Genomic DNA, 15,088 nt, shown 5'->3' with positions numbered 1-15,088 from the left:
TGCAGCGTGCACAACGACCAATATGCAGCGTGCACAACGACCAATATGCAGCGTGCACAACGACCAATATGCAGCGTGCACAACGACCAATATGCAGCGTGCATAACGCCCAATATGCAGCGTGCATAACGCCCAATATGCAGCGTGCATAACGGCCAATATGCAGCGTGCACAACGACCAATATGCAGCGTGCATAACGACCAATATGCAGCGTGCACAACGACCAATATGCAGCGTGCACAACGACCAATATGCAGCGTGCACAACGACCAATATGCAGCGTGCACAACGACCAATATGCAGCGTGCACAACGACCAATATGCAGCGTGCACAACGACCAATATGCAGCGTGCACAACGACCAATATGCAGCGTGCACAACGCCACAATGACCTTCACCACCACATCTACTCTGGTGTTTTGGAGGTCCCTTAGGTATCTCCACGTCATCCGGCCAAAGGTCTGCTCAATGACCAGCCTCCCACAACTCACACAGGCACTCTTGTTACAGGACTGCAGGGAATCATTATCTCGTTTGGGCATGACAGTGAAAAGGAAGGGGCTGGCTGATGTATACGCTGTCCCCCAACAGCTTGTAGTCTCCCATCTTCTCCTGTCAGTAGGTGAGGATGGTGGAGGACCTCAGCATTCGCACAGCGTGAACTCTCCCTGGTGGTCCAGTCGAGGAATCTGCCCATTTCATCCACGATGCCCTGGAGGAGAACTGAATAGAATAACTTCCGATTTAATGTATACTTAACAAAAATATAAACGCAACATGCAACAATTTCAAACATTTTACTGAGATATAGTTCATATAAAGGAAATCTGTAAATTTAAATAAATTCATTATGCCCTAATCCATGGATTTCACATGACAGGGGATATATATGCATCTATTGGTCACAGATACACTACAGGACCAAAAGTATGTGGACACCTGCTCGTCCAACATCTCATTCCAAAATCATGGGCATTAATATGGAGTTGGTCCCCCCTTTGCTGCTATAACAGCCTCCACTCTTATGGGAAGGCTTTCCACTAGATGTTGGAACATTGCTGTGGGGACTTGCTTCCATTCAGCCACAAGAGCATTAGTGAGGTTGGGGACTGATGTTGGGCGATTAGGTCTGGCTCACAGTCAGCGTTCCAATTCATCCCAAAGTTGTTCGATGGGGTGGAGGTCAGGGCTCTGTGCAGGCCAGTCAAGTTCTTCCACACCGATCTGGGACAAACCATTTCTGTATGGACCTCGCTTTGTGCACCGGGGTATTGTCATGCTGGCATCTGCCAAAACCAGATTAGGCAGATGGTGAAGCGTGGTGTAAAGTTGCTCGGCCATGGAAACCAATTTCATGAAGCTCCCGATGAACAGTTATTGTGCTGACGTTGCTTCCAGAGGCAGTTTAGTGAGTGTTGCAACCGACGACAGACGCGGTTCAGCACTCAGCACTTTAAATGTGATCAGCCTAAATAAACCTGAATGCAATTCTATTAAAAACATATTTATAAAGTGTAAGTAGGCATTAAATAATGTGTTAGATAAAACTGACCATAAACTTATTCAATTGGAGTTTTATTCCCATAATAAAATTCAAGTCCCCGCGCCATCTGTTAGTCATTACGCATTTCCGTGTGTTATAAACCCCATTTCCTGATGTCAATATGCGGTGGTGGTTTCGTAGCCACCGGAAAGATGTAAACGGAGAACGAGATTAGAATCATTCGCAACAAGGAGATAGGAATCATTCTATCAACAACGGTGTCCCTCTCGAATTACCACAGAGCTTGAAAACCAAGCCGGTCGCATTCAAATACGACCAGGAGTGGACTGGTGACCGGACTTGTTTCAAGAAGTAGACATTAGGAGAATGGACGGGGCGATATGGCAGCGGGCCTGCTGTGATGCTGGCCGCAGCCTGAGCCTGACCAGCGGGCTGGTGGAGGTTGGTGGCCGGGGCTCGATGCTACAAACACTGCTCCTTTTCTCCGCGTTCGGGCTGCTCTTTGGACTGCCCGCTCTCACCGAGGCGAAAGAATGCGATAAACCGTGCATGAATGGGCAATGCAATACGGCAACGGGCAACTGTTTGTGCAGTACCGGTTGGGTCGGGGACCAATGCCAACACTGCGGAGGAAGGTTCAGGTGAGAATCGCTGCCTACGACTGTGCTTATATTGACTACCTATCCTTATGATTTGAACAATCTAGCTACATCGGTCCCACTTCTCTATTCTACCTCCCACTTCTTCTTCTGCAGATGAGACGTTCCCATCTCTCTCTTTCTGTCTCTCTCACACAGCTAGCCCTTGATCATCACTCTGAGTTCCATGACATTACACACAAATGTACAAAGGCGTCTACTGTAGAAGTTTTGTTTACATGGACACTGTCTCAAATGCAAACTTTTTAGCCTTTGTGGCACAAATCCAATGCAAGTCACTATTTCCTGATGTCAATATGCGGTGGTGGTTTCGTAGCCACCGGAAAGATGTAAACGGAGAACGAGATTAGAATCATTCACAACAATATGCACTTCATATCTAAATAATCTATAAGTAACATTATTGAATACATTTGTTGATACTTTAGAATGAGTTAGACATGAAGCGTGAAAATACTAATATAGGTACTTTGACTTGCATTCGATTTGTGACACAAATTATAAAAAGTTAGCATTTGAAGCAGTGGCCAATTAAAGCCATAGTGTCAAATACAATCACCTAATAGCACGAACAGCACCATCTAGTGGTCATAGTAATGTAATGGACCTTCTCGCCCGAGGTCCAGCGCGCAATCGACTGTGCCGCAAAAGCATGCTCAAAAAACAGAGTCGATTTCCACGCTTATAAAGCCAGGGTCGTTACAGTCAGGATGAAGAATGGGACATGATTTTATTTTAACTAGGCAAGTCAGTTAATTAAGAACAAATTCTTATTTTCAATGACGGCCTAGGTTAACTGTGGGTTAACTGTCTTGTTCAGGGGCAGAACGACAGATTTTTACCTTGTCTGCTCAGGGATTTGATCTTGCAACCTTTTGGTTATTAGTCCAATGCTCTAACCACTAGGTTACCTGCTGCCCCAACAACTTAAGGGACTGATTTCTCTGAACATGGAGGAGGGGGGGGGAGGCATCACTGAGAATACATTACATAGGATGAAGAACCGATACTCTGAGCAGCAGCTCCATAGTCAGACATAGAGAACAGGTACTAACTCCTCGTTGTCGGGGTTAGGGTTAGGGTTAGGGGTTAGGGTTAGGGTTAGTACCTGTTCTCTATCTCCTCGTTGTCGGGGTTAGGGTTAGGGTTAGTACCTGTTCTCTATCTCCTCGTTGTCGGGGTTAGGGTTAGGGTTAGTACCTGTTCTCTATCTCCTCGTTGTCGGGGTTAGGGTTAGGGTTAGTACCTGTTCTCTATCTCCTCGTTGTCGGGGTTAGGGTTAGGGTTAGTACCTGTTCTCTATCTCCTCGTTGTCGGGGTTAGGGTTAGGGTTAGGGTTTAGGGTTAGGGTTAGGGTTAGGGTTAGTACCTGTTCTCTATCTCCTCGTTGTCGGGGTTAGGGTTAGGGTTAGTACCTGTTCTCTATCTCCTCGTTGTCGGGGTTAGGGTTAGGGTTAGGGTTAGTACCTGTTCTCTATCTCCTCGTTGTCGGGGTGATGTGGGGAGTCCTTGGATGGCTTTTGACAACCTCTTTGGGTTTCTTACTCATTACTGAGGTTTCCATGGTGACAGATTTTCATGCAGATATTCTAAAATCTGCATAAAGAAAATATGCAAATTTCCCCACCAGAGATGTTTCCACCAAATTGACTTGTTGCAGATCAAAAATCAATGCGTGATGACGTAACATTTACTTTTTGCTAAAGTTTTCATGTGTTAAATAAAAAATATATAATGTTCAATGTGTTTCCATGGCATTTTCAACTGTTTCCGATAGTTTTGTCACACACTGTTGCGTTAAGTAGCAAATGTGACCCTGATCTTGACACGTTATTCGAGCGAACAGCTCACAGATACAGTACGGGTAGGCTCTGTGTGTAGGCTAGATTACATGATGATGGATGAGCTCGAGAATGCTTTTATATGTCAACGGTAGTCGAGCATCAGTCATCACGTCACCAGGATAATACCCTCCGACATCTATTGGAAAGGAGCATCAAGCTCAGGCCGTGCACTTTCACCAACCTGTGGCGTTCATCATAACTTCATCTGTAGCCTCATAAACTGCATGGAGTGTAGTGGGACGACCACACACACACACACCGTGTCATCGCGCGATTCCTAGTTCACTTAGATATGATGGGTATAGCATCGATATTTGCGCATCAAGGTGTTTCCATCGCCATTTCACAAAAAGATCCCACCATGTCGAGCGAACAAATGATCTGTTGGCTTTTAAAAATTGTACTGAAACTTCGTGATAAAAAAAAAAAAATACCGTATGACTTTACTCACATGGAAATGTGGTCATTGTTAAAATAGATGTCAGGTAAATCAGGTGTTAGGTACTATAATTATTGAATATTATATGAATTAAAAGGGCCAATTTGTGTGCAATCAATTAGCCTAATTTCTCAGATCAAAATGTATTTCAACAAAATAATGTTTCAGGAATGCTAATTTTAGGCCTGTGTTTCTAACAGAAATGATTTCAGAACAATCTGACATGGTGCATGTCAATCCTTTTTCTTGTTCCCTTTGAGGTCGAATGACCCATAGGCTAGCTGACTGTCTATGGTAATGGAGGCTAGCTGACTGTCCATGGTAACGGAGGGCTGCTGACTGTCCATGGTAACGGAGGCTAGCTGACTGTCTATGGTAATGGAGGCTAGCTGACTGTCTATGGTAATGGAGGCTAGCTGACTGTCTATGGTAATGGAGGCTAGCTGACTGTCTATGGTAATGGAGGCTAGCTGACTGTCTATGATAATGGAGGCTAGCTGACTGTCTATGGTAATGGAGGCTAGCTGACTGTCTATGGTAATGGAGGCTAGCTGACTGTCTATGGTAATGGAGGCTAGCTGGCTGTCTATGGTAATGTAGGCTAGCTGACTGTCTATGGTAACGGAGGCTAGCTGACTGTCTATGGTAACGGAGGCTAGCTGACTGTCTATGGTAACGGAGGCTAGCTGACTGTCTATGGTAATGGAGGCTAGCTGACTGTCTATGGTAACGGAGGCTAGCTGACTGTCTATGGTAACGGAGGCTAGCTGACTGTCTATGGTAACGGAGGCTAGCTGACTGTCTATGGTAACGGAGGCTAGCTGACTGTCTATGGTAACGGAGGCTAGCTGACTGTCTATGGTAACGGAGGCTAGCTGACTGTCTATGGTAACGGAGGCTAGCTGACTGTCTATGGTAACGGAGGCTAGCTGACTGTCTATGGTAACGGAGGCTAGCTGACTGTCTATGGTAACGGAGGCTAGCTGACTGTCTATGGTAACGGAGGCTAGCTGACTGTCCATGGTAACGGAGGCTAGCTGACTGTCTATGGTAACGGAGGCTAGCTGACTGTCTATGGTAACGGAGGCTAGCTGACTGTCTATGGTAACGGAGGCTAGCTGACTGTCTATGGTAACGGAGGCTAGCTGACTGTCTATGGTAACGGAGGCTAGCTGACTGTCTATGGTAACGGAGGCTAGCTGACTGTCTATGGTAACGGAGGCTAGCTGACTGTCTATGGTAACGGAGGCTAGCTGACTGTCTATGGTAACGGAGGCTAGCTGACTGTCTATGGTAACGGAGGCTAGCTGACTGTCTATGGTAACGGAGGCTAGCTGACTGTCTATGGTAACGGAGGCTAGCTGACTGTCTATGGTAACGGAGGCTAGCTGACTGTCTATGGTAACGGAGGCTAGCTGACTGTCTATGGTAACGGAGGCTAGCTCACTGTCCTGACTGGCTATGGTAATGGAGGCTAGCTGACTGTCTATGGTAATGAAGGCTAGCTGACTGTCTATGGTAATGGAGGCTAGCTGACTGTCCTGCCTGTCTATGTTAATGGAGGCTAGCTGCCTGTCCTGCCTGTCTATGTTAATGGAGGCTAACTGACTGTCCATGGTAACGGAGGCTAGCTGACTGTCCATGGTAATGGAGGCTAGCTGACTGTCTATGGTAATGGAGGCTAGCTGACTGTCCATGGTAATGGAGGCTAGCTGACTGCCTATGGTAATGAAGGCTAGCTGATTGTCCATGGTAATGGATGCTAGGTGACTGTCTATGGTAATGGAGGCTAGCTGACTGTCCATGGTAATGGAGGCTAGCTGACTGTCTATGGTAATGAAGGCTAGCTGACTGTCCATGGTAATGGAGGCTAGCTGACTGGCCATGGTAATGGAGGCTAGCTGACTGGCCATGGTAATGGAGGCTAGTTGACTGTCTATGGTAATGGAGGCTAGCTGACTGTCTATGGTAATGAAGGCTAGCTGACTGTCCATGGTAATGAAGGCTAGCTGACTGTCTATGGTAATGGAGGCTAGCTGACTGTCCTGCCTGTCTATGTTAATGGAGGCTAGCTGACTGTCCTGCCTGTCTATGTTAATGGAGGCTAACTGACTGTCCATGGTAACGGAGGCTAGCTGACTGTCTATGTTAACGGAGGCTAGCTGACTGTCTATGTTAACGGAGGCTAGCTCACTGTCCTGACTGTTTATGGTAATGGAGGCTAGCTGACTGTCTATGGTAATGAAGGCTAGCTGACTGTCTATGGTAATGGAGGCTAACTCACTGTCCTGACTGTCTATGGTAATGGAGGCTAGCTGACTGTCTATGGTAATGAAGGCTAGCTGACTGTCTATGGTAATGAAGGCTAGCTGACTGTCTATGGTAATGGAGGCTAGCTCACTGTCTATGGTAATGGAGGCTAGCTCACTGTTCTGACTGTCTATGGTAATGGAGGCTAGCTGACTGTCTATGATAATGAAGGCTAGCTGACTGTCTATGGTAATGAAGGCTAGCTGACTGTCTATGGTAATGGGGGCTAGCTGACTGTCTATGTTATTGGAGGCTAGCTGACTGTCTATGGTAATGAAGGCTAGCTGACTGTCTCTGTTATTGGAGGCTAGTGGAGCTGTTTGTTTATTCACACACTGTGTCTGTTGGAGTAACTCGTTATTCGGGAACCTGTTCTGAGGGTGGACCTGCTGGTTTGGATTAGATGGAGTACAGGATAAGTTAATTTTCATAGCAGGTTAGGAGATTTAGAACAGACTTAATTTCCATTAACACAATTCTGCTTCTGTCTGCGTCCTGCTGTCTCATTGTGATGTCATGCAGCCGGTCAGGAAAGACAGAGCTGTGTTTCTGTTCAGTAGCAGCGTCTAAAATCTGTGATCTGGAAAGGAACATTTAACTGGGAAATTGATCGTGAAGTTTTGACATCCCGGTGCACTACTTTAGACCCACAGGCTTTCATGAATCACCATTATCTGTAAGTGGATCAAGGAAGTTGTGTGAGGTTGCCAGACAGCCAGGACATAAAACTTACTCTTTGGTCCACCAGCCACTGTGGCAGGTAGATGTGGAAAACAATGACCAGCCACAATGTTTGTTTTCCATAATAGAGTTTGCACCCAACCCAATACTTTGTAATGTTTCTAAAACGATGTGGTACTAGTAAGAAGTGATGTGGTATACTTCTCAATGTTATTACATTTTGTGACATGAATCTTTTAACCAATATATCACAGATGAGACAAAATGTGGCTTGTTTCAGGAAACAAGGTGTATGTCGCTGGTCACTACTTCCCTTGAGAGCCATTTGAACCAACATTTTTTTCTTCTTCTTATCAAAATGTGTTTTTGGCAGAAATTCCTTCCGGAACATGTAAACTTTCATGTGCCTTTATAACAAACTGGCTGAGATAATGAGTGAGCTGGACATGCCGAGAGATGAGTTTGGATTGGTCTGCCATATAGCACACTTCTGTCTATTGGAGCTGGTCAGTACGTGTAGGTAATCCTGTCTGACACTGCTTTAAAAAAACATATATCACGTAGTAGAACTGCATCAGTGTTGCTCTCCATTTTCTGGGGGATCGAGTTTTGAAATCAGTGGAATTAGAGTCTGATAACTAAGGAGATGGATAAAACACCTGTCTCCGGATTACATCTTCAAACTAAGGGCAACCATGGCATCCGTGACAGGGAGAGGCGTCCATCCATGCTGTATACGGGTAAGATAGTCTAGCTAGCTACATTTTCAGATATTATACGTTTCTAATTTGACAAAGTCATTTTCATTTCAAGTTAAAGTGTACTGTTAGCTAGCTAACTAACGTTACGTGTTTTAACTTGTTATTTGTATCTCAGAGCCATTTGCTTTTCTAGTTATAGCCTAATGTTAGCTATCTAACATTGAACCTGGGTGGTTAGCTACCTGCAGATTCATGCAGGGTTGTAACATCATGAGTTGGGATTATGGTTCATTGTTTAGCTAGCTAGCTACATGTCTAAACAAAGACTCCACTTTGCAAGTAACCATTTCAATAGAATGTTATTGATGTCACTGCGACAGCTGTTGATGGACGTAGCTGCTAAATTCACTCTGGCTATCTACTCCGATTAGTGGTGCAACGAATCAAAAAACTCACGGTTATGATCTGATCACGGTTTTGATTCACGGATCGGATAATTATTTGGATCAGAAAAAAAAAAAAAAAAATGGGAGACAAATATAACTTTGCTTTTCATTTATTACTTAAAGAACACTTAAAGCAAGGAACTTTTCAATGTTTAAATAAAATCTTAAAATATTCAATACTCAATTGTTAAATTAAACTGCAATATGAGACATGATACCTTCTCCCTTTGAACAATAGTGAATTAAAAATGTGCCTGTGTCCACATCATCAAAACAAAAGGAAGGAAATAAAGAAAGCAGACCTGAGGTTATAACTTCAAATTCTTTTTCATAAAGATGAGGATGTCTACATTGTCTGGGGAGAGGGTAGACCTCTTTGCAGTCACTGTGTCCCCTGCCGTGGAGAACACCCTCTCGCTAGGAACTGAAGTGCCAGGCACAGCCAGGTAGCGTCTTGTCATCATGGCAATGTGAGGGTATTTACACTCGTTGTTTTTCCACCATGTCAGTGGATCACCATCCAGTGGAACGCCGCGTGCTGCCTTGTAGGATGCCACCTCCTCTTTGATGGTGTTGGCAAACGTCTTGCCTGTGTCCTTGCTTGCAAAGGTCTCCCCAAATTATTTTGTGGAGGAGATGCTCCTGTCAGCTCTGTGACTTCACCCTGCAGAAAAAAATTCCTTGATCTATTAAACTAATTATTTATTTTAATATTTCATAGAACTATAATTGTGGCAATAACATTTAATAAAATCCATTATTATTCCAAGTAAAAAAAAATTCTAATAGCAATAGCATAGACTAAGATTAGACTTCAGTATATTTATTAAGTAATTCACTCTTATTGTTTATTTGACCTCTTCAGTGGTGACATCACTGTATGTCCTCCGGTGTAGGGCAGTGTCCAGGTGAGGCAGGGTCTAGGTGAGGCAGGGTCTAGGTGAGGCAGGGTCTAGGTAGGGCAGGGTCTAGGTAGGGCAGGGTCTAGGTGAGACAGGGTCTAGGTGAGACAGGGTCTAGGTGAGACAGGGTCTAGGTAGGGCAGGGTCTAGGTAGGGCAGGGTCTAGGTAGGGCAGGGTCTAGGTAGGGCAGGGTCTAGGTAGGGCAGGGTCTAGGTCGAGGTGAGACGGTGTTGAGGTGAGACGGGGTCTAGGTGAGACGGGGTCTAGGTGAGGCGGGGACTAGGTGAGACAGGGACTAGGTGAGGCAGGGTCTAGGTGAGGCAGGGACTAGGTGAGGCAGGGACTAGGTGAGACGGGGACTAGGTGAGACGGGGACTAGGTGAGGCAGGGACTAGGTGAGGCAGGGTCTAGGTGAGGCAGGGACTAGGTGAGGCAGGGTCTAGGTGAGGCAGGGTCTAGGTGAGGTATGGTCTAGGTGAGGTATGGTCTAGGTGAGGCAGGGTCTAGGTGAGGCAGGGTCTAGGTAGGGCAGGGTCTAGGTGAGGCATGGACTAGGTGAGGCAGGGTCTAGGTGAGGCAGGGACTAGGTGAGGTATGGTCTAGGTGAGGTATGGTCTAGGTGAGGCAGGGTCTAGGTGAGGCAGGGTCTAGGTGAGGCAGGGTCTAGGTGAGGCAGGGTCTAGGTCGAGGTGAGGCGGGGTCTAGGTGAGGCGGGGTCTAGGTGAGGCGGGGTCTAGGTGAGGCGGGGTCTAGGTGAGACAGGGTCTAGGTAGGGCATGGTCTAGGTAGGGCAGGGTCTAGGTAGGGCAGGGTCTAGGTCGAGGTGAGACGGTGTTGAGGTGAGACGGGGTCTAGGTGAGACGGGGTCTAGGTGAGGCAGGGACTAGGTGAGACAGGGACTAGGTGAGGCAGGGTCTAGGTGAGGCAGGGTCTAGGTGAGGCAGGGACTAGGTGAGGCAGGGTCTAGGTGAGGCAGGGTCTAGGTGAGGCATGGACTAGGTGAGGCAGGGTCTAGGTGAGGCAGGGTCTAGGTGAGGCAGGGACTAGGTGAGGTATGGTCTAGGTGAGGCAGGGTCTAGGTGAGGCAGGGTCTAGGTGAGACAGGGTCAGGTTGAGGTGAGACAGGGACTAGGTGAGACAGGGTCTAGGTGAGGCAGGGTCTAGGTCTAGGTGAGACAGGGTCTATGTAGGACAGAAAAGAATACGAGCGAAAAGTAACAAGTAATTAAAGAGCAGCAGTGAAATAACAATAGCAATACTATATACAGGGGGTACCGATACAGAGTCAGTGTGGAGGCTATATACAGGGGGTACCGGTACAGAGTCAATGTGGAGGCTATATACAGGGGGTACTGGTACAGAGTCAATGTGGAGGCTATATACAGGGGGTACTGGTGCAGAGTCAATGTGGAGGCTATATACAGGGGGTACCGGTACAGAGTCAATGTGGAGGCTATATACAGGGGATACCGGTACAGAGTCAATGTGGAGGCTATATACAGGGGGTACCGGTACAGAGTCAATGTGGAGGCTATATGCAGGGGGTACCGGTCCCGGTACCGAGTCAGTGTGGAGGCTATATACAGGGGGTACCGGTACAGAGTCAATGTGGAGGATATATACAGGGGGTACCGGTACAGAGTCAATGTGGAGGATATATACAGGTGGTACCGGTACAGAGTCAATGTGGAGGCTATATACAGGGGGTACCAGTACAGAGTCAGTGTGGAGGCTATATACAGGGGGTACCGGTACAGAGTCAATGTGGAGGTTATATACAGGGTGTACCGGTACAGAGTCAATGTGGAGGCTATATACAGGGTATTACGGTACAGAGTCAATGTGGAGGCTTTATACAGGGTGTTACGGTACAGAGTCAATGTGGAGGCTATATACAGGGGGTACCGGTACAGAGTCAATGTGCGGGGGCACCAGTTAGTTGAGGTAGTATGTACACGTAGGTAGAGTTATTAAAGTGACTATGCATAGATAACAACAGAGAGTAGCAGTGGTGTCTTATGGCTTGAGGGTAGAAGCTGTTTAAAAGTATTTTGGACCTAGACTTGGCGCTCTGGTACCGCTTGCTGTGCGGTAGCAGAGAGAACAGTCTATGACTAGGGTGGCTGGAGTCTTTGACAATTTTTAGGACCTTCCTCTGACACTGCCTTTTAGGGCTGGGCGATATGGCAAATAAATTATCACGATATATATATATATATATATATTTCCCCCCCTCGATAACGATAATTATCACGATATTAATCAAATATATTTAAAAGGTTCATATCTGCTTCAAACTCTAGAATGCCTGAACAAACCAAATGCTTTAATGTTTCTTGTAGAACTCACAAATAACATTTAAACTCCACTTTTTTTTTTAAAGCTGTAATCTCTTACAAGTCATGAGCAAGAAATAAAATAGTGCAAGTCAATATGCATTATAACTGTTATCCTGACGTCACGTCACAGTTGAAGTTAGTTTTACAAGCAACAAAAGACAAGTCTGCCTGGTGTAGAGGTCCTGGATGGCAGGAAGCTTGGCCCCAGTGATGTACTGGGCCGTTCGTACTACCCTCTGTAGCGCCCTGTGGTCGGAGGCCGAGCAGTTGCCGTACCAGGCAGTGATGCAACCAGTCAGGATGCTCTCGATGGTGCAGCTGTAGAATCTTTTTGTGAATCTGAGGACCCATGCCAAGATTCAGAACATATTGACATGGACTCAGAATATCCCGTTTTGTTGTTTCTCTATAAGCAAGTGTAATTTTGAGAGTGAAAAAACAGGAAAATAAATTTAGCAAAATATAAAAATAAATCAGATTTCGGGCCTCCTGAGTGGCGCTGCGGTCTAAGCCACTACATCGAAGTGCTTGAGCCATCACTACAGACCCGGATTCGATCCCAGGCTGTGTCACAACCGGCCGTGACCGGAAGTCCCACAGTAGCTCTCACACTAGAAAAGGTTGGAGACCTCTGCTGTAAAGACTATCAGTAGACCCCAACACCCCAGTGTTACTCCTGTTAAACGTCTGCCAGTACTCTCTAACATGGTCATTTGCTGTCCCCCTAAATAAAGCACTGATTGGTTCCTGTAGTCGTCATTAAGCAGCTGATTGGTTTGTTGTAGTCGTTAGCATGGTGTGTTTGATAAGAGCCTCGAGAGTCAGAAGAGAGCCAGACAATTTTCTTCTTTTAATGATGATGATATAATTAACTGGACAAAGTCGTCAGCATCAATTAGTATTTATGTATCTCAGATCCCGTTGTGCAACACTTCAGCTGCTGTAGACAGCTGGACCACAGCACACTTCCTCCAGTATCTACCTTCACTTGCGAGGTTATTACATTGTAACAAGCCGAGTTCATTCTATTCTGTGACTCTAGTAGCCGGGTTACTCTTTCAGATGTTCAGTGTGGTTTTTCAGGCCTCAGTTTGTCCTATTTCTGTGAGCTCTGATGGGAAATGTCTTATTACCAGAGCCTATTTCAGTTGGAGCCAAAAGGCCGGTGTTTGGTATGGTGGCCGGTGTTTGGTATGGTGGCCGGTGTTTGGTATGGTGGCCGGTGTTTGGTATGGTGGCCGGTGTTTGGTATGGTGGCCGGTGTTTGGTATGGTGGCCGGTGTTTGGTATGGTGGCCGGTGTTTGGTATGGTGGCCGGTGTTTGGTATGGTGGCCGCACTGAGCCAATGCTGAGAGGCAGTAGGGCTATTTATTTAGCATGAAGGACAATGCTACCTTACAGGCCTGGTTGATGCAGGGTCAGCCACAGGGCCAGGCACCCAGCAGCATCTATGGTGGGCAGGCTGTGTTCTACCTGGCAGCCGGCAGGCTGTGTTCTACCTGGCAGCCGGCATGCTGTGTTCTACCTGGCAGCCGGCAGGCTGTGTTCTACCTGGCAGCCGGCAGGCTGTGTTTTCTACCTGGCAGCCGGCAGGCTGTGTTTTCTACCTGACATGTTTACTAGGTCCATATTGCTGCTCTACCTATCATTAGTCATGTCTCTGTTCCTCCTGTAGGTTCCTCAGGGTCTCTGTTCCTCCTGTAGGTCCCTCAGGGTCTCTGTTCCTCCTGTAGGTTCCTCAGGGTCTCTGCTCCTCCTGTAGGTTCCTCAGGGTCTCTGTTCCTCCTGTAGGTTCCTCAGGGTCTCTGTTCCTCCTGTAGGTTCCTCAGGGTCTCTGTTCCTCCTGTAGGTTCCTCAGGGTCTCTGTTCCTCCTGTAGGTTCCTCAGGGTCTCTGTTCCTCCTGTAGGTTCCTCAGGGTCTCTGTTCCTCCTGTAGGTTCCTCAGGGTCTCTGCTCCTCCTGTAGGTTCCTCAGGGGCTCTGTTCCTCCTGTAGGTTCCTCAGGGTCTCTGTTCATCCTGTAGGTTCCTCGGGGTCTCTGTTCCTCCTGTAGGTTCCTCAGGGTCTCTGTTCCTCCTGTAGGTTCCTCAGGGTCTCTGCTCCTCCTGTAGGTTCCTCAGGGTCTCTGTTCCTCCTGTAGGTTCCTCAGGGTCTCTGTTCCTCCTGTAGGTTCCTCAGGGTCTCTGTTCCTCCTGTAGGTTCCTCAGGGTCTCTGCTCCTCCTGTAGGTTCCTCAGGGTCTCTGTTCCTCCTGTAGGTTCCTCAGGGTCTCTGTTCCTCCTGTAGGTTCCTCAGGGTCTCTGCTCCTCCTGTAGGACAGTACTTCATGGGCTTATGGTTGTCTGCTAAAGCACCTGTTCTAATCTAAATTTAATTTGACTTTTTTCATCCCAGAGGGGCAATTTTTATTATCTCTGGGCTCTGTTTCTGATGATAAATAAACACAGCTAGTTACACTCCCCCCCCTGCACCGGCTAGTTAACCATTTCCCCTTACAGATGCTTGATACTGTGGACCTGTAGAATCCGCCCTAGTAACATTAGCCAGACAGTGTTCTAATAAGCTGTAGCCTCCATGTGATCAATGTTGTGTTGTGATGGGTGTTCCAGCAGGGTTATTGAGCAACAGAGAGGCTACAGATAGTGCTGTTGTGCTGATGTTATGAATACAGGCCTTGTGTTCATCTCTCTCTAATGGTACAGCCCAATGTGTCTGTACAGTCCAGTTGTTTTCACTCTGCCTTGGTCTCCCCCTTGGTATAATGGTACAGCCCAATGTGTTACACTTTGTCAACTCTCAGCCTTGGCCCCCCTCCCTGTTCAGAACGGCCTAAAGTTACAGGGGTAAATCCATTTGAATTCAATCACTTTTTGATTTGAACGAAACCTTCCATACATGTTTGTAGAAGTGCTCAGAAAGTGACTTTTTAGACCTGAATGCCAAAACATTCAAGAAATATAGGTGCTGAAGTTGACCCATTCTGCGTACCCCCCAGATACCATAAGACCAGGGTTCCATTCTGCATACCCCCCAGATACCATTAGACCAAGGTTCCATTATGCATACCCCCCAGATACCATAAGACCAGGGTTCCATTCTGCATACCCCCCAGATACCATAAGACCAGGGTTCCATTCTGCATACCCCCCAGATACCATAAGACCAGGGTTCCATTCTGCATAACCCCCCAGATACCATAAGACCAGGGTTCCATTCTGCATAACCCCAGATACCATAAGACCAGGGTTCCATTCTGCATAA

The 15,088-nt window shown here is 46.8% G+C and overlaps 1 protein-coding gene across 7 annotated transcripts in view; it reads left to right on the top strand.

The window, feature by feature from the left end:
• The first annotated feature begins 1,647 nt into the window (after window positions 1-1,647).
• The window catches only part of atrn (attractin), a 293,535-nt gene continuing 280,094 nt past the window's right edge, over window positions 1,648-15,088 (top strand). For all 7 annotated transcript variants that reach the window (XR_011672583.1, XM_071382288.1, XM_071382287.1 and 4 more), the window contains exon 1: window positions 1,648-2,147. Coding sequence is in view for 6 of the 7 variants with exons in the window: in XM_071382288.1 (XP_071238389.1) it covers window positions 1,873-2,147 (275 nt within the window). In the remaining variant the exon portion in view is untranslated. The remainder of the gene's footprint in view (window positions 2,148-15,088) is intronic.

Source organism: Salvelinus alpinus, chromosome 34 (genome assembly GCF_045679555.1).
Source record: "Salvelinus alpinus chromosome 34, SLU_Salpinus.1, whole genome shotgun sequence".
In the NCBI taxonomy this organism is placed as follows: Eukaryota; Metazoa; Chordata; class Actinopteri; order Salmoniformes; family Salmonidae; genus Salvelinus; species Salvelinus alpinus.
Note: the sequence above shows the minus strand (reverse complement) of the source record. Positions and strands in the feature narration are given on the sequence as shown.